At 41.9% G+C, this 19,749-nt stretch overlaps 1 protein-coding gene across 1 annotated transcript in view; it reads right to left on the minus strand.

The window, feature by feature from the left end:
* The window catches only part of LOC136102290 (cytosolic phospholipase A2 epsilon-like), a 34,934-nt gene extending 15,643 nt beyond the window's left edge, over positions 1-19,291 (minus strand). Inside the window, exons 1-9 of the mRNA XM_065839266.2 lie at positions 19,196-19,291; positions 17,886-17,969; positions 10,365-10,437; positions 6,189-6,325; positions 5,574-5,705; positions 2,730-2,770; positions 1,508-1,550; positions 630-687; positions 21-187 (exon numbers count right to left, since the gene is read on the minus strand). Coding sequence (XP_065695338.1) covers positions 21-187; positions 630-687; positions 1,508-1,550; positions 2,730-2,770; positions 5,574-5,705; positions 6,189-6,325; positions 10,365-10,437; positions 17,886-17,969; positions 19,196-19,291 — 831 coding nt within the window. The remainder of the gene's footprint in view (positions 1-20; positions 188-629; positions 688-1,507; positions 1,551-2,729; positions 2,771-5,573; positions 5,706-6,188; positions 6,326-10,364; positions 10,438-17,885; positions 17,970-19,195) is intronic.
* Positions 19,292-19,749: the final 458 nt, after the last annotated feature.

The following is a 19,749-nucleotide window of genomic DNA, read 5'->3' on the forward strand; positions in this document are numbered from 1 at the left end:
GAAGTCCATTTCCAACATACAGGGTGGTAGCGTCTCTTCTTTGGCAACATGATGTCCAGTGTTGGCTCCGCGTACTTGATGTAGTGGAACGTGGTGGGACCTGGTGGGCTGACCACTCCATCAGGGCCCAGCGTGATATCCCGTGTCCCCTCAAAGGAGCCCCTCACGGTGAAGGAAAGCTCTTTCTCTAGAAGAACAAAACAAAGCTTGTGAGAAATGTCACTATAACTTAACTGGAAAACTGTGCTGGCTTGATAATAAGTGGCCTGCTGTAGAGTTTGGACTACAGCTTTGTCTGGTGGAAAATACTCTGAAGGCAACACTAGCAATGAAGGGAAATGAACAAACAGAGGCTGTATACATGGAAACGGGACTCTGAAAGCTCTCGCTGTTCTATACAACTGGAATTTCAACTTTGGTGTAGGTCTAATAGACATTATCAACATACACATGAGGGAGTACAAGATACAGTCATAGAAGTCTATAACAACCTAATGCATTTACCTGGTGTTAACTGCACTGTATACTGTAGATACTATTTATTTCTCTATTACATTATATGAAAGAGGCATGCTCTCATCAATAAGCATGTAGTTGTTTGTAAATAGATAACAAAGCAATAATCTTACTTGATTTTTGCTGTGCCTTCTCTGCCACTTCAACTTCCAAGCAGCAAAGTTCACGACACTGTAAAGGACAGAGAAAAAGAATCTGTGGGAAAGATTGTCCCATCCCAGTCTTGTTACAGAGAGCCATGAATCACTCAGCTTTGGGCATGTCTTGTTCCCTGAAGTGCCTAGTTCTCTGGTGCTTCTGGGCTAGAAGCTGCTGACTAATAGAAAGGAAAACCTTTGAAGGGAGTTGTAGAGATCCTCCAGTAAAAATGGCATACGACTGGGAGCAGTAAGAAGATGGAAAATAAGAAAATCAGGAGCATTTTTAGGATGCTAAGATAGATATAGACGGTTAAACTGGGAAAAACATAAATGAAAGATATTTTGCTGAGTGACCTGGAGTCAATAGTAGAAAAAGTTTTCTGAGGAAGCATTGCTATTGTTTTTTTTCAATGGCACTCACTCTTCTTTCATGTAATGTAATTACAATAGGTCAATGCCTAGTGCTGAGCTTACCCACTAGACATGGCTTATCTCCCAGAGGAGGAAAGCCCTGGGTAGGTTTTCAGCAAATGGCTTCACGGTGTTTTTACCACTGTGCTTTGATAGACAGTGGTACATTTTTGAAAAACTAGTACCAGAGGGAAGGTCTGTGTGTGTCATGTGTCAAAATATAGGACAAATGGGAAATAGTGGGGTATCACCAATGAATAGGACAATAAAATATTAGTATGTCATTCTCAAAGTATCTTCAACAGGAAAGGGGTGGGGGGTGAAAGAGAAAGAACTGGCCTACTGGCTATTTTCTAGTTCAGAGATTCTCTAACCCACACCTTCCCTCCCCCTTTATATTAAGGAACTACTTGTAGAAAATTTCTTCAGAAAAAACATACCACCAGGACTCCATTGGTAGCAATGGTTTCATAAGGACCAGAACTAGGAAACAAAATTAAAAACATGGATTTTTTAGATCAAACAAATGACTATTTATCCTTGCCCAGATGTTGCCTTTTCTCCCCCTTCAGAAGAACGATGGGCAGAGGGACCTCAGCAGCTCCTTTTCGTGCTTGCTCGGACTGCACACTGCTCTGAGGGGAACTGCCTCTGTGCCAAAGCTGAGCAATGTGTATCACAGCCACTTTTTTGCAGTGCAACCTCATGATCATCTAAAATGGAATCTGGAGTTAGGCAGTCAAATTCTTTTTCTCAGTAGAGTACATGTATTTCAGTGATAACAGGCTAATACCATCAGAGTTGTTCCAAATAATGTTTATCGATATGGTGATAGGTGCAATATAAATATAAATATAAATATAAAATACGCCAGGATATAGTTATGGGAAGCCCAGGCCTATGTACTTGCTGATATACAAATGCAATCAAAGGGGCAGAGGGTGGTAGGTATGAATTACATGAAAAAAAAAAAAATCAAGATTATTCAGGTGAAGTCAGGAGAGGATGTGGAGTGACTTGAATTCTGATCTTGGCTCCCCACTAGTTCGAGGGCTGACCTTAGGCTGATCACTTTATTTCTGCTGTGCCTTAGTTACCTCATAGTAACACAGAGGCAAAAATACTGATTCATATGAACAGCAGGTTGACTCTGCTGGAGAAAAAGCCCTGCACTAGAGTTTCCAACATATTGTCATCGTGTTGGGCAGAAAGACAACAGGATTACTAGGATGAAAACAGTGCTGCAAGGGAAAATCAAAGGAGTCAGAGATACACTGGAAACCTGGACTGAACGGTTCAGTGTCAGGAGTCTGTCTACCATATAAGCTGAAACAGGTATGGAAAGATTGATAGACGTGCATGTACACAAAAGCTTATGCACACACACTTGTAAAGTCTCCTGAAATATCCCCAGGTAAACAATCTGACATTGTGGATAGGAGAGACAGTGCTGGCAGGTGTCTTTGAAAGTAACTGAACTACAGAGGAAGCTGACTGGAGGGATTGGACAGAAGACTCGCTCCAGCAGAGACTGCAGTAAAGATGCAGGAGAAGTGTGCCACTTTTTTTCAGAAATCCCACCAAGCATGACTTCTAGTGCTATCTTTGTGTTTTAGCATTTAACAATTTTTGCATTCTGTAAAGAATCTATATATCACTTACGCAGGCTCCAATTTGAATTCAACTTCTAGCTCCTCTTTGGCCTAAAAACAAGAAGAAGAAGTTAAATGAAATAGCTATATAATGCTTTCATTCTTGTCTAAACCCAGGTCCCTGCTATGCAATATTGAAGTAACTGGTTGCAATGCACAGCCTGTGATAAATATTACAGACTGGAAGGTCTGAAAAAAAAAAACATTTCAAAACAGTTTAATGTTCCCTTCCTCATCTCCTTCCTTCTACAAGTTATCATCAAAACAACTTTTAGGTCTTTGTATGAAGGTTCTCCAGAAAGACAATTTGCACCTTGCTTTGTCTTCTGAATTCTACCTTTTATTCCCATCTATTCCTAGCACTGTCCTGCTGTGATTTACTGTCCTTGCTATCAGCTTGGAAGTTAAAGATTCTTTCCACCCATCACTTTAACATAATAAATGGAGACTGGTATTATTGAGTCATTAAGAGTTACAGTTTTGCAACCCTCTGTCAGGGGGTATTGATATGCATGAGCTTGTTGTGAGTGACCTAGTTTGGGTACCAGAAGCAATTTGCCCATGGAAGCAAGAACTAGCATGTAAGATATTTCACTGAGCTCATCCATAGACCTCAAAGGGAATCTAGAATATTTTTTCTTTTTTTTTTTTTTTTTTTAATAGATGGAAAACTAAGAAATAGAGTAGATCAGTCATTCAGAGCTCCAAAAGTGCACTAATTCTGATAGATGAGACAGCAGGTTCAGGCCTAGAGGTATTGCTGCTGTGCACTGCAAAGGACAGTGTTGGGGTACACACAGGGACAACTTCACCTTTGCCTTTGGGGTGAAAGTTGATACAATCAAAGAGTCAGGGAGTAGTGGCTATGAATTACAGAGGAAAAAAAAAATATTATAGACCGGTCAGCCTCACCTCCATCCCTAGAAAGGTGATGCAACAACTTATCTTTGGTGCCATCTCTAGGCATATCAAGGATAAGAGGGTCATTAGGGGCAGTCAACACGGCTTCACCAAGGGGAAGTCATATTTAACCAACCTCATAGCCTTTTATGATAATCAGGTGGGTAGATGATGGCAAAGCAGTGGATGTGGTCTACCTTGATTTCAGTAAAGCATTTGACACAGTCTCCCACAGCATCCTTACAGCTAAACTGAGGGAGTGTGGTCTGGATGATCGTGTAGTGAGGTGGACTGTGAACTGGCTGAAGGGAAGAAGCCAGAGAGTTGTGGTCAATGGGGCAGAGTCCAGTTGGAGGCCTGTATCTAGTGGAGTGCCTTGAGGGTCAGCACTGGGACCAGTACTATTCAATATATTCATCAACGACTTGGATGACGGAACAGAGTGCACTGTCAGCAAGTTTGCTGATGATACCAAACCGAGAGGAGTGGCTGATATGCCAGGAGGCTGTGCTGCCATCCAGCAAGACCTGGACAGGCTGGAGAGTTGGGCAAGGAAAAAATTAATGAAATATAACAAGGGCAAATGTAGAGTCTTGTATCTGGGCAAGAACAACCCCAGGTTCCAGTATAAGTTGGGGAATGACCTGTTGGAGAGCAGTGTAGGGGAAAGGGTCCTGCGGGTCCTGGTGGACAGCAGGATGACCATGAGCCAGCACTGTGCCCTTGTGGTCAAGAATGCCAATGGCATCCTGGGGTGTGTTAGAAGTGGGGTGGTTAGTAGGTCGAGAGAGGTTCTCCTCCCCCTCTACTCTGCCTTGGTGAGACCGCATCTGGAATATTGTGTCCAGTTCTGGGCCCCTCAGTTCCAGGACAGGGAACTGCTGGAGAGAGTCCAGCGCAGATCAACGAAGGTGATTAAGGGAGTGGAGCATCTCCCTTATGAGGAAAGGCCTCTTTAGCTTGGAGGATACTGAGGGTTGACCTCATTAATGTTTATAAATATGTAAAGGGTGACTGTCAGGAGGATGTCACTCTTCTCAGTGACAACCAATGACAGGACAAGGGGTAATGGGTACAAACTGGAACACAGGAGGTTCCACTTAAGTATGAGAAGAAACTTCTTCACAGTGAGGGTGACAGAGCACTGGATCAGGGTCCCCAGGGAGGTTATGGAGTCTCCTTCTCTGGAGACATTCAAAACTTGCCTGGACACATTCCTGTGCAACCTCATCTAGGTGTTCCTGCTCCAGCGAGGGGATTGGACTAGATGATCTTCCAAGGTCCCTTCCAATCCCTAACATTCTGTGACTGTGTTTATTCAGTCTCAGAGTTACTCAGGGGTAGCTTGCAGTCAGATCCCTCCCCTACCTACCACACTGTTTCAGCCATATGTTCTTCAATAATTTATAAAAATACTGGCAGGAGGGGCTCAGGTTCTCAAATACAATTTTTTTACCATATTTTTTTTGTGTTTGTATTTTCAGTGTCAATTCACGCACCCATTGTTGGGATAAGTCATACATGGCAGATTCAGAAAGCTCACCCCAAGAATTTGAAAGTGTTGTATAACTCTCCACTGGTTTCTTAGTTGCTTTATTTTAGCCTCCTACATGATGGAGCCACATAGCTGCTGGACCAGTGACAAATTGGAATAACAATCCTTAAGTTTAGCCCCAGGAAATAAAACAAAGACACTTTGCCAAGACTATCAACTAATACTGACTTCCAGGGCTTAAGCAGCTGTAGCTGAAAGGGATGAACTCATGGAAGATACCACAGACAAGGGCTGCAATAGGCATTTCCAGAGACATGGGAGTAGGGTAAAGCAATACAAAACATAGGCCAGGAAACAGAAGTCATTAAAATTTACAGTTCAGGCTTGAAAACTCATGTAAGTGTGCCCTTTACACCCCCTTCTGCCAGGTCTTGCAGGCACTGATCTCACAGGTCTCACCTTTTGGTTGGGCTTAAAACACAGGAGTGCTGTTCTATCAATTGGAAGTTTAGCAGTATCAAAGAGAGCACAGAGGAGATGGTCATCTGGAGTAGCAAAATCCTCATCATAAACTGTCAGCTCCAGCACATTCTAGAAAAAACAAGGAGAAGGCTTTTTCAGTTTTTCTACAGTCTGGACATCACTAGGGAAGAAGAAGCATTGAGGATGTGCTTGAGAAGAAAAGTGCATAAATTAAGCATCATCCCCCTTTGGAAAAACATACTGTGAATCTAATATTCATTCTTCCCCAATTCATTTCAATTGCTGTAATCTGAGTAATACATTGGCCATACCTACACAACAGTTTATTTAACACCCAAATTCTGTATCCATCTTGCACTGATTCATAAGCCTTTAGTTTCCATAAAACATCAACATTGAGTTCAGTTCCTTCCTAAACAACACCATTGAACAGGCACAGGAACTCAGTCATCTCTGCTGTTAAATAATTTGAACACTCCCTTATAATGTGCCACATCTTAAACAACTCCTGGGCACAGTTCAGGAGATGGATAGGACCCACTACACACTGAATCTTCAGGCTGCCTCAAGCAGACAACTTTGGCTCTTTACCTTGACCTGACTCTGGATCCTGAAGTAGAAGGTTTCGTTCCACACCGGATTGTTGGAGTTTTTCACAGTTTTAGTGCGGCATCTCTCACGTGTCGCAGTCGGCAGCCACAAGGACACATAGCAATCAGCCTGGCTAACTGAGTACGGAAAGAGAAAAAACAATTGCTGATGTGGCAAAGTCAGTGGTGCTGCATGACACTGAAAGGGTTACTGAATAGTAGCAAGAGCAACGAGTTTTTTAAAGGCAGAAATACCTGCTGTAATGTAACTTTTCTAGGTGTCCTCTGAGAGGGAAAAAGCACAGACCATAAAATGACCTAGAGCAGAAAGTGGTTCTGTTCTTCTTTGAATGAGTTACAAACAGTGATACTGTGTTCAAAGGAAGAGGGTGAGAATTTCCTCTTCTAGACAGCCACTTTCTTCTGTTTCTCAGCTGACAAGTTTTCCTGTGCTCATCTGTGCTGCTCTCTGATGAGATGATTCTAGGACCCTCCTCCCCCTCTTGATAACAACTGCAAAAGGTCTCCATATCTGCCTTGTCTTCAGTGATTTTCTTGTTGAGGGTTTGCAGATTTCTGCAGCTGCAGAACTACCTCTGTTGTAGGCAATGGCAGAGGCTCCCTCCATAAGGAGCTCATTGAATTAGACACAGGATCTTAACTAACTGCCAGCTCCAGAAGAGGGACCACATTTCTCTGTTTCTCTCCATAAATGCACTGGGAGAAGGCTAGTGAAGAATATTCCATCCCACTTCCCAAAGGCACCTAAATTAATATCAAATGGCTACAGCCAAACATAGGATGAACTGTGTGTGGAAGGAATGCAATGTTTCTTCACGCAGGTTATGCAAAATATTTCAGCAACTTGAAGCTCTCTCACACAGTTCTTAACAATAAAATTATCAGATACCATGTAATGCAAAAGGCAACTAACTTTGAGAATGGATGTCCTTTGATGTGAGACTTCTGAGAGAGACAAGTGATGATAACAGTAAGTGGAGAGGACCGTTCAGCAGCAGGTAAGTATTTGATATATATGATATATCAACTGACACTATAATTGTCACTTTTCTACTTTTTAATATTATAATACAGAAATTGAAAAGATTTTTTAATTCTGCCAATTTTTTTCTAAAGAAAAGAATGTGGTGGAATTAACATATTCCTGCAGAGTCAAAAAACAACTATTCCTCTGATGGAAAAAAACTATTTGGAAAATATTTAGCAGGCCCATCCCTCTCCCTCTCTTGTGCTTTTCCACATTCCGTATCTCATCTTGGATTAAATAAAAAATTAAATTAGATTCTGACAACAGTTTAACTGTCCATGTCCAGAGTCTGCTTTAACTCACTTCCATCTTCCCATTACTCTTCTGTCTTAGTCTCCTTCCCTATACTTTCTTCTTGTGTTAGTTGTGTGGAAATTTCACCTCCACCATTCAGGTTTCCTGCTTTCCTTTCCTTTTCTCAAGGAACAAAATCCCAAAGGGAAAGAAAAGGGCTGCTATGAGCTCCCTTCCTACTCTGCATTCAAGCCAACAGGTAGAAACAACAGATATTACCCCAGTAACATCTGTTTCCCCCACACAGATGGCACAAGGGGCTTTGCAGACTGACGACTCCAAGAATCCTGATTCCGAAGGGTATCTTTTTCACTTGACATATTGGTTGCATATTATATCCCTTTGCCTCCTGCTCTCCTCATACTCATGCCCGATTTGCATTAAGGGTACAAATGAAAAATAAGCAGCATCAAAAGCCTAATTAATAAACAACACAGAGACACTGCAGAGCATAGATGATGCATGTCGCAGCAGCTTGCACACTCATTTCTAAAATAGAAAACATCAGCTACTCATACTAAATGTCTCCCCAGTAACGGTAGGTCTAGTCAGCCTGGGCAGTCTGGCTGCCGTACACATCTTGCCTTGCTTAGGTACATCAATATCTCTCTGAAGAAGGAACAAAGTATCTCATCTCTGCCTTTTTATTGCATACAAAGTTGCTTGTCTTTATTTAATTTATAGGCAGCATTGATTTAAGGACTAGATTTAAGGCTACCCTCTTTCTGTCTTAAGACACAACTTTTACTTGCCTACTACTTGTCAAATTCCAGCATTCGGTCTATATGCTTCCAGGAAACACATCTGTCTTGGACTGGGCATTTTGGGGAAATCTCACCTGGGAGAGTTTATCTTTTTCCCAAGGATGGGACAGAAGAAAAAACATAAGGCTTTTTCATGTTATAAAAGAAATTTTTAATCATTTCACTGCCAGGTAATAGCCCTTTTACACCTTGCTACAGAGTAGAAGAAACAAGCTAATTCTAGAGCAGTACTGCACCTGACCTACCCTCCATCATTCAGGCAAAGCCAGAGTAGGGATCTCCCACACCAGAGTTTGCACTGGGAATACCATGTTTCATAATACTTGCTAGATTTTGCTCCATAGATAGTTTCTTTTTTAACAGATATGTTTTAACATCCACACATTCTGTGATGAGTTCCACAGCTTACTTCTATGTTGCTTCTGTCTTAAGCTTCCCATTTGATAATTTTATTGAGTGCTCCTTTATTCTCATATTTTGAAAAAAATTAGTGAAAAATTACTCCTTACCTTCTCCCTCCTTTTCCTTTTTGTACAGCCACCTTCCATGTTCTCCTCAATAATTTCTCTTCCACTCTTTAAGCCTGCAACCTGTTCAGTCCCTCTGGATGTGAAAGCTGTTTCAGATCTGTCATGGTGGATTGTTTTGTTCCTCCATTTTGTCAAGTGTTAGAGGTTTTTCAGGGGACCTACTGAATATAGCCCCCTAGAGAACTGTATGAGCATCAATTTGACTCTGCATAAGTGTTAGGAGTTTTTTGTTTTGTTTTGGTGTGTGTTTTTTGTTGTGTTTCTGTTGTTATTGTTGGTTGGTTGTTTTTTTTGTGGGGGCCTGGGGCTTGTTTGGTTGGTTGGCTTGTGTTTGATTTTTTTTTTCTGGAAGAATTTTGAAACTGTGAAAATAGGTATTTAAATATGCTTGGAGATCTCAGAAGTAATGATGCTGATTTGAAAACATTTTAGAAGTAATTGTGTGACTACCATTGATCTCCATTATTATTGGCTGGTAAAGTACCCTGGTCTACTGCTGTGATTCATCATTCTTGATTCTCAACTATACTTTGAGATACAAAGCATATCAAACAACCCTTAATTGCATGATGCAGGCAAACTAGTCAGCTGTGTATTTAATGCAAAATACTGCTTCAGTTCTGCTTGCACAATCTCTTCCTACAACCTAGTTATTTGTGATTTTGTCTTGCTGCCTGGCATGCAGAAGATCTGAAAGGAGTCCTTGATGAAACCTACCTTTGTTATTGCTTCATCACATGTGTGCCACAACCATGGATGGGGAGGGAGGTGCAAGTGCAGAGAGTGCAACCCAATGATGTGACCTCAGATATGGCTTGTATATCCCTCACTCGGGGCTGGGTCACAGAGAAGACCTTCTTTGTGTGAAATGCCTCTCCTCACTGCACATGTGGATAGTCCGTGTCCTTTAACAAAACGGTGGTATTTTCCTTTCCTGCTCACTCACTTCCCACGACTTTCCTGCCATGTGACTCGCAGGCTTGCACAACCGTGAGACTGTTGCAAGAGTGTTAGAAGGGACAAGGCATCCAGCTCTCAGTCAGCACCTTTTTTGACAGTCATTTCAGGGTAATTAATAATGGCATTAGCCTGGTGGTAATGATTTTAGAAAGTGTTTTCTTGTTCATTTCATTTGTGTCAGAGCCAAGATTGGGGGGTGGGGTGGGGTGGGGTGGGAAGACTAAAAAGTTTATTCCTGCGAGCCACAATTCCCAAGGTGCTCCAATTCAACGGCAAAATCACCCCTTGCTTTTGAAAACACAGGATACAATCTCTCTCACCTACCTGTGCCAGAAACTCTCCCTTCTTTGGGAGAAAGTACTTATCCTGAAAAATACATTCAAGTCTTAAAACCAACCAGAAAGCACAGGAATAACATTCAATGAAACAGCAGCAAGCAGCAAAGACTTACCTGGTTTATAACAATTAGTTTACTTAAACACTGGCTTGTTTCAGAAACGCCTGGAAAAGGTTGCGGTACAATTATAAAGGAAAACCTGTTGCCTGTACCCTGAGATACCACTAAGAATGGAGATACTTACAGGTGTCCACTCGCTGGACATTTCTCATCCGGATGATCCTTACAGTCAGCAGGTAGCAGGGAGAGGATAATATCTGGAGAAGAACAGCACAAAACAAGGTATGAATAGGCCTTCTGTGGGAAAAAGTATCAAATGTGCAAACCAACCAAGTGCTACAAAACAATAATATGGTCAGTAAAGTCAATCATCTCATTATTCTGCAGACGAAAATCTGCAACATAAGCCTCTGCTATTAAAGAAGTCTTGCTTTAATATTTCAGACATTTCACTGTCTTTTTGCTGTGTTACCCTGAGAGTCTGGATGGCTCATCATAGCAGAAAAGAAAAGGATAAATTAATGTCAGCTGACACCGTCTGTGAGACGCTTGCAAACCTCCTTGCTCTATTACTGCAGAGTTTAGCTCTACATCACAGCTACAATAAGGCTCTTGAACGGAATAAATGCACTGATGAGCACCAAGTTGGAGTTGTCAAAATACTGAAAGTCCCCTTAGTAACCACACATGAGGTTCCATTGCTTTGAAAAAAAGTACTGTGGAGAATACCTGTTGTCGCTACCTCTCATGGGATAAACCTGAAGTACCACTCTGAGAGCTGTTTTTGCCTTTTACTTCAAAAACATAGATTTCTCTTTTTCCCTCTTATAACTGTATGGGGAAAACAGTAACAATGATCTGAACTTTTGTAAATCACAACTATGAGATAAACCAATGGCTGAGAATTGTTTCCAGGGGATTTGGGGGATAAGGCATTAGGTATAGGTTGACTTTGCGGAAAAATTAAGAACAATACCCCCTCCAAAAAACCCTTAAGATTGAAAGTGTTTAACTTCCTTTGGTCCCTTTGAATGTCTTAGCCATAACCTTCTATAAAACAAGTCTCTCCACATTTTGTGACTGCAGGGACCTCTTCCTATTTATTATTAGAGGATAATGTGAATTCCTTCCTCTAAGGAAGGCGATTTCCTGCTTGCTCATTCCACAAAGCTGTCTCTGGCTCAGTCCTATCTGCAAAGGCCACTCTGACGAAACCAATAAATAAATCAGCATTTCCTGTGGCTATGGTACACGGTCATTTCCTCACACTCCTAGAAACATTTCCACCTGCATAAGTGGTTACAGCAGAGCCCTCCAAATAATTCTTTTTCACAACTGCTATTTTTATCGACTGATTTCCTCTCATTTAGGAGCATCCTTCTATTTCTATAGCACTTCAGAGACTTCCTAGAACTACTATAAACAAGCAGACAAAATAGATGTTAAGGCAGATAAAGAGAAGCTGGCAAAACCTCACTTAAAACAATGTATGCACTATTGCCATTTTTTTTTTTAAAGATAACAGAGCAAAAAGGACTTTATTTTCAGATGTGAAGACAATTAGGTATCCTTTGTCACAACAAATTACTTTCTCAATCTATGTTTAAAATTCTCTCTTCTGTCTCCTAACACATCATGTTATGTTAAGATGTTTTTGTTGAGATCTTAAAAAGGGCTCCTGCTTCCACCCCTCCCATATGCGCCTCAATAAATCTTTGTTTTTTTTCATTTTTTAGTACTTCACAAGATTCACCCTCAGTAACCCATCTACTTTCTACTTCAAGTGTTCTCAAAGGAGAGAAAGCCTAAAAGAAGCTGCAAAATTTGCAAACAGCAACTAATGGGTGAGTATGTCCTCAGAGCTACCCTGTGCAAGGACACTGGTTCACATTTCAGAAACAGTATAAGCATATTAATACAGCTCTCCACCCAGTTAATTAACCCTTCTTCTCAGCTGCGTAATTAGCAAAGGTGGATCACCACACTCACATGTTAGGAATCAGCTTGTGCACCTCAGCATATGCCCTAGAAGGCAGAAAGTCATTGTTTGGTAGGATCTGCATAAGCATGGGACAATTCTTGCAGCCATTTACCTCAGGAGATTGCAGAATGTGCTGCCAGCTTCTGGATCAGCTCCAGCTATGCTTCCTCAGCCAAATGGCATTATTTGACTGAGAACTGATGGATCCAATATCTGCAAAGCCACTAGAGATTCTTAGATAAGAGACATTAGGGAAGTGCAGTTGGTTGGGGTTTTTTAATGATTATTACATATTTCTGCCATCTGATCACCTGTCTCCCAGTTCCTATTAAAGACTTCCTAATGTGTTGGCCTAATTTCCCCACCTAGCATGGAGAAATCAGTTCTCAGAGATGCAGGTTTCACAAAAAGTCTTATTGAAGTTTCACCTAAGATCAGTGGCTTCACAGAAGCTACGGAAATCAGGACCTGTGCTTGCACTGGGGAAGAGGCAGATGTCACCAGCCAGTTATCAGAGAAAGACACAGCAGCCAAGTGCTGGCCATCCTGGCAGCTGAGGCACCTGCTGGTGGTGGTAGTGAAGAAAACAGGGAGATTCACCCAGCGATCAGGCCTCGTCAGTTCTGCTGCTCCCAGGAGGATTTGCTATTTTAGTTAATTCCAGTAAGGTATTAAACAAACAAACAAAAAAATTAAATAGCAACTGGGACAACCATAACATGATGTACTAGCATCTAGTTATACAACAAAGAAAATAGAAGCTATGCATGCATAATACAAAGGATAGAAGTTTTGTTATTCTATTTACTTAAAACTTATTATATGTCTTTAACAACAACAAAAAAAAGGCTACTGCTATGTCATGATGTTTGACATATGGAGAGGTTTCCACCACGGCCTTGAGTGGTGGAAGACCCCAGGCAGTGTCCTGTGCTGGGGTTAACAAGGGGCTAACACTACAACAATCATTTAGCGCTGTCATATTGTTGCTTTGTTTTTGATAAAATTAAGAATGATGTAGTTGGTCTGTCACTGTTTCACTGATCAACAATCTGTTGGCTTGTCTTCAGTTTGGACCTTCCAAAATTGTGGTCATGTACAGGCATGTATAACACAGCTGCATGCAATGTAGAACACTGTGACACCAGTACACAAGCAGGGTGTGCACTGCTAGTTTCTCTGTACTCCCAGGGCAACAAAGTTTTACTGGGATTTTCTGAACAACAGCTCCATCAAATGTAGAGCAAATCTCAGTGTCTTCTTCCAGTTATCCACCACTTCCCGTAAAAAAGAATAACGTGGTATGATACTTGGCACCAATTTACTGTGTTGGTGGAAGTAAAGGATTCCTCTTGTCACGTGAATGATTCCAACTTTCTTCCACCCGGATGAGTAAAAATTTGAAAACAGAAATTTCTCTGTTGTGAGCTCTCTGGAGATGCAGACTGTCAGCATTCCTGGCAGATTTGTGCCTCCATAGGTCTATCCCAACCCTCTTTAAAGCCATGCTTATATTCAGATGTAGGTATGTGTGGCATGCATCCACATGCAAGGAGTGCTGTAAATTGCTGCACTAGTTTAGCTGATACATCCTGTCGCCTCGCAAGTGCCTGTGGAGCTTCAAAATGACAGTACTCCTTAATGAAGCAAGAGCCCATGAGACCAGAGGATGTCTATTCTTCTCTACTTCTTTTTCATCTGCTTTTCTCTCATCATGTTTTTTCATCTAACAGACTCTTCCAACATGAGCAGTTACTAGCAGCATCTTCCCAGTTTGCAATATCAATTGTATGGACATTTGCCACTCCACCACGTCTACTGTAAACTATCCCAGTCTCGCAATTCCACAGCAGTAGAGTCAAACATATGCTGGATCAATGCATATTTTGGTTTTCAGTGTTAGCTCCTTGTTTTACCATAGATGTTCAATCAGTCAACAGAATATTGTAGCTGCCTCCCCAAAACAAACAGCAGTTATCTGACAACACTCACCCAGAGAAGATAATTTATTCTTGAACTTCCAGGGGCAGCCAAAACAATCTCAGTCTTGATTGTTGCCCTTTTTTAGATTGGTATTGACTCCAAAGCAAACATAAACTAACAGAAAAATAATGCAGAGATCCTGAAATTCATCTTCAGTGTGTGCGATGAAAACTATATCATCACCAAAAAGCAGCTACCCTCCAAGCAGGTGGTCAGTTGTTTTTTTTCTACATGAAATGTGGAAAGCCTTCCATCTGGTCTCATAAGGAGGTGACCTTTGCTATGCTGGATGAAAAATTTGGATGAGGAAGCACAGAAAATTATGAGCCACATTGGGCTGGTACCATCACCTATTTCAGTGCAACCACACTGGATGCTATTCCACAAGCCATCTTGCAAAGATCAGACAAGATTTAAAAAAACCTTGAGAACAACCAATTCACTTTTTCAATGGTTGGAAAAGGCCATTTCTACAAACCAACCTGAAAAATTGTGTTATCTCTGAAAACCATGAAAAGAACTTCCTCTCCACCCACAAATTTTTCGTGCAGTTACCCAATAATGATGCCTCTATGTGTTTCTATGTCATCTACCGGCACAGCAGCCTTTCCTGGCAAGGATAGCTTCCCTGCCTTGACTAAGGTCTCCCAGCATTCTTGGTCCACAGAAACATTCCACGGAGATGAAATCACGCACAGGATGTCACCAGGGCACTTCTTTATTCATTTATTTTGACTAGATGGCAGCCAGGGACCAAATCAAAAGAACTGAAAAACTCTGCTGCTGATGGTGTATCTGGAGTTGGTGGTGTGTGAAGAAGCTGCGTGAGAGTCAGGTGTCCTTAGAGAATGTGGATCCTTGAGTTTCCTACAGTTGTTATCGGGATGCTTCAGGCTGTGGACATCACTCAGCAAAGCCCTGCCCCAGCCTGCTGGAGCCGATCTCCCACAGCTGTGTGATGTGCCAGGGGACCCCACCATGGCACATGCTGCCTGGGATGACCATGGTTGGCTGCTGCATTTGGCCATGTCTGTGAAGTTCTTCCTCATTCTTGACAAACCCGCGCTCCACGCCAGAAAAGAAGCTGCTCTAATTGCTTCCTTCCTTCACCTCCTCCAGGCGCTGGGGCTGTGGCGTCTCCATTGACGGCTTTGGGGCTGCACAGGGGCAGGGGGGTGGTACCAAGGACCACTGCTGCCATTAGCTGATTTTCACAAGCCATGTGTTTTTTATTAGTAACGTAACTTCTAACCAGGCCTCCTTTTCACCAGAATTAGCAGAAGATTTGTTTGGATATTGGTGAATAAAAAACTCCCACAGCTGGATGGAAACACCTCTTCCCTGCATACATCCATAACCTGGCTTCAGCTGGCAAAATTTATCTGTGTCCACAGGAGCATGACAAGTACACACAAGGACACAAGAACTGTATCCTTCAAATCATTGCTTCCCCATACATGTATCCATCATGGGACTACGAGCCTTTTCAGGAATACGACTGTGCAAATGATGCAGTGCTTGACATACATTTCCAAAAAGTAGAATTTCAAATATTGATCAACACATCATGGATACTCTCAGTACATAGTGATCTCAACATCTGCAGAGGTTTATTATTTGGTTGATAAATCAGACTAGTTGCATAGCCCTTTCAGTACTGTTCACATTGTCTTCCATCTTTTAGTGTCTCCAGATGCTTAAGACCATACTTTTTCTGATTTTGAAAAATAGATCCATTTGAAAAGATAGAGCATTCAACTGCACATTCAAAATTATTTCCATATGTATAATTTTAGCCAGGGGAATAGGATAGTCCATCCACAAATAGACAGAACCCTCTTATTCTGCTTTGCCCTTCCCAACCAGAACAAATATGAGAGAAGGAAACTAGACTGAGCATCAACTGTCTGAGGTTTGAGACTCATTATACCTAATTCCAGGTAGCTTTGAAATAGGTGTTTACATCTGGCAGTTGCTGGGCATTTCTAGAGTCTCATCCTAAGGTAGACACTACCACGGGACATCCATCACATTCTGAAAATCTGTTTCTAATTACCAGTTCTCAGGGGCATCTCCAGGTCCACCTCAGACACAGATGTTCTACATTTTTGATGTCAAATGTGGATAAGACAAATCTTATTTCAAAGTTATGAGCTAACGAGAAGTGGCTTCCTTTGACTTTGCGAGGTTCATTTTTAAATGCTGGAGCATGTCATTTCAGCAGTCTGTAATTTAGGCATCCACATGCCACCACTCAGGGTGGCAGGGGAGGCACCTGGGCTCAGAACAGCCTCTGCAGCTGAACAGAGCCACTGCTGGTGTCACGCTACTGCAAGCACCATGGAGCTGGAGGTGGCTCAGGAACTGTTGCCTCCTGCCTTTCCGATTGCCGCTGAGCCCAGGGCCGAAGCTGCTCCCAACAGCAGCCTCTTGCCCTTGTGGGATGCAGGGACTCCATGCCTGGCACCAACGGGGACCCAGCCCTCCTGCTTGCCTTGGCTCCTGGTTCACATATATGAGAGGCAGTGACTGCAACCCCCTCTTAACCTCACTAGGCAGGGTGGCAGCTCCCCCACCTTCCCATGACCCCAGGAGCTGCTTCCAGCTGCCAAAATTCAGCAGAAGACAGAGCTCCTGCCTTGCACAAGGGTGAGAGTTTAACCTGCCCCTCTTCTTTTAAAGGGGCAGGTTCTGTTGTGCTGCTGTTCTCCCCAGCTGCACAAACCCTGCAAGAACAAGATCTTGTCTGGCAGGGAAATGAGGTACCACTTAACCTGTTTACAGGATTACTTCAACTTCTAGATTAAAGCTCCTTTTCAGCTTCATTTTCATAGAATCATAGAATAGTTTGGGTTGGAAGGGACCTTCAAAGGTCATCTAGTCCAAACCCCCTGCAAAGAGAGCAGGGTCATCTTCAACCAGATCAGGTTTCTCAGAGCCTCGTCCAGCCTGGCCTTGAATGTCTCCAGGGACAGGGCATCTACCACCTCTCTGGGCAACCTGTGCCAGTGTTTTACCACCCATTTTGTCTCAGCATAACTTCTCTGCATGAATTACAATATAAATTAGCACAGACATTTCTTGGGACAATATTGTTATACAAGTTGCATATTCATTTAAACTTTTTTAATGCTGAAAGATAAAAACCAAGGCCTGTACATACTGCACAGATAAAGTGGTAGAACGAGAACGCCTATCAAAATCAGTAATTTGTAACAAAAATAAACCTATGACTGATCTTCAAACACAAGAAAATGCTCTAGAACATTCAAGCATTACTCCATTCACAGAATCTCATTACCGTTTTTGCTGATGGAGCACAGAAGTGGTGAAAAAACAGGGTTCAGTAATCCAGGATTCTCTGATAAATTGTTAGGCTAGAGATTGCACTACTGAAGGCATTAGAGGAGAATATGGGTCACTGTCACTTTTGGCCCTTTAGTTACAAAATCATTGCAGAACAGAGAGCTCACCAATGGATTTCCTTTACAAGGAAGTGAGGGATTAAAACAGCATATATTTTGCATGTTCCCAATAAAACATAACAGAGAAATACAACAAACGATTCTGAAAATCATAAATGTAAGAGGAATAAAATGATCCAAAGAACAAATTTAAGGACATTTCCCTTGTAACGCTCAAACTGCTGCCATCGTTATTTGTCTATCAGAGCCTTCTCCACTTTTGAGCAAAACAAATCCCTTTGCCATGTTTGGTTCAAAACTCTCTCGTTCGTAATACCTTGAAATCACTTTTGTCTTGATTTTCTTCATTTTCTCCTCGATGTCCACCATCTCCCAAAGAACTGATATTTGAGTCTGCATCCTGAGGAAAGAAATAAATAGATGATAAATTATAACATTAAAAGAACAACAGCAGCACTATCAGGGTAGGTAATTAATTCCTATTCGCAATAACTTATGCTGAAACCCCAATTAGAACAACTGTTGGTTACACCCAGCTATGTTACAGTGTTCAGCATAATGAACAAACCACCATATGGTTCGGTACATAATGGTACAAAATCAATGTCAGGGGTGCCCTTTCAACAAGTCAATGAACAAAAGCTATTTCAGCTGTGAGATACACAAAAGATACCTCAGCATTTATTCTGTGAATAAAGGTTTGCTTTTTCTTTCAAATGTGATCTTCTGGCAACCTAGTCCCACTCTCAGGACTATTAAATCTTGATTTAAAAAATCCTGCAGTCTTTTCTCTGGGTTTGAACCCAGAGCATTAAACGCATTGCAATTGTAAAATTTTATATCTAACATTTCGATTTTTTCAGTAAACAAAATTCTTCTACAATGTAGGGTTCCCCCTTTTGAAATGCTTTGTAGGAAAACATTATCGAAGGACAGTTCCCATAAAAAATGTCAAAAGTATTCTCTTTCTGTTTCCAGTGTACTTACCTAAGTGATATGCCTTGTCCAGTCAAAGATCACACAGAACAATGTATAACATAGTACACTTATAATTAAATGCTAATCTTGAAATGACCCAGAGGATGCAAAGTGAAATGGAAAATTCAGAACAAAAATGGCAATGTGGAAATAAAATTCAATACCCTATCACTATTCTCTATCCTGTTCTTATCTCTTTTCCAACGCCAAAAAATGCAGTTGTCACATTAATACACATGTAAATATTTCGCTATCGATATAGAAATATGAAGTTTTTAATAAAAGTAGCATTTAATTATGGAAGAAAAGAGATTTTTTTAAGTCTGGGTCTGGATTCAGGCTGATAATTCAGTCCCCTAGAAATTGTTTCCTTCCCAGTTAATATTTGTTCTCTTGCTATGCCGACTTCTCTCATTTTGCCTACGGAGCTGAGATCTTCGGCTCCAGTGGAGTCAGGACTGATAACCACAAAGGTAACATCTCACCTTAAACTCCTTCAGGCAGAGACACTGTCACCTAGTCCCTTCAGACAGTGAGTTCGTACAGTACCTTGTATATAAACATGCTCAGAAGACAGGATTTTGTTTTTTCTCAAATGCATGCTGAATGCAATGGACCTTAAGCAAACTTTTAAAGCTGTTTTCTTACCTGTAGTGTTTTCGTATTTGATAGAGTCGTGGCCTTCCCTGGATTCATGTGATAGAGTATTTCTGGCATCTCCACGGGCAGCGCTTCCTGAGACATGTTTGCAGGATTTACTCCTGTAGGAGTCAATGACAACTTATTTTATAAAATGACCTGAGGCCCCACCCATCTCATTTCTGTAAGTGAAGGACTTCCCTCCCATTGCTAAAGACCGTGGAGCACCAAGGATGACTGCTCCAGGGAGGATCTTAGAGGGCAAGCACAACAACCAAAAGGGATGTGGTACCTTCCTCTGGCTGGGAACCTCTCCCAGCCCATGCTTGCCCTTTAGATCCTGAACTGCTGCCACCCTTTTTCTGTGGTGAGCAGAGTGCCAGGCTGTACTGCCAAGCAGAGGAGAAGCGCAGAGGAGAAGCACAGAGGGCAGCACCGCTGGAGCCTGCTCCTTCAAACCCAGCTCTACCCCATCTGTGGCACAGGGACTGCTCTGAGCAGAAAGCGATGGCAGCTCCTGTGTGGAGGAAACTGAGTACCAGAAAAAGCCTCTGTGTGTAAAT

The sequence above is a fragment of the Patagioenas fasciata genome, chromosome 5 (genome assembly GCF_037038585.1).
Source record: "Patagioenas fasciata isolate bPatFas1 chromosome 5, bPatFas1.hap1, whole genome shotgun sequence".
NCBI classification, from domain to species: domain Eukaryota; kingdom Metazoa; phylum Chordata; class Aves; order Columbiformes; family Columbidae; genus Patagioenas; species Patagioenas fasciata.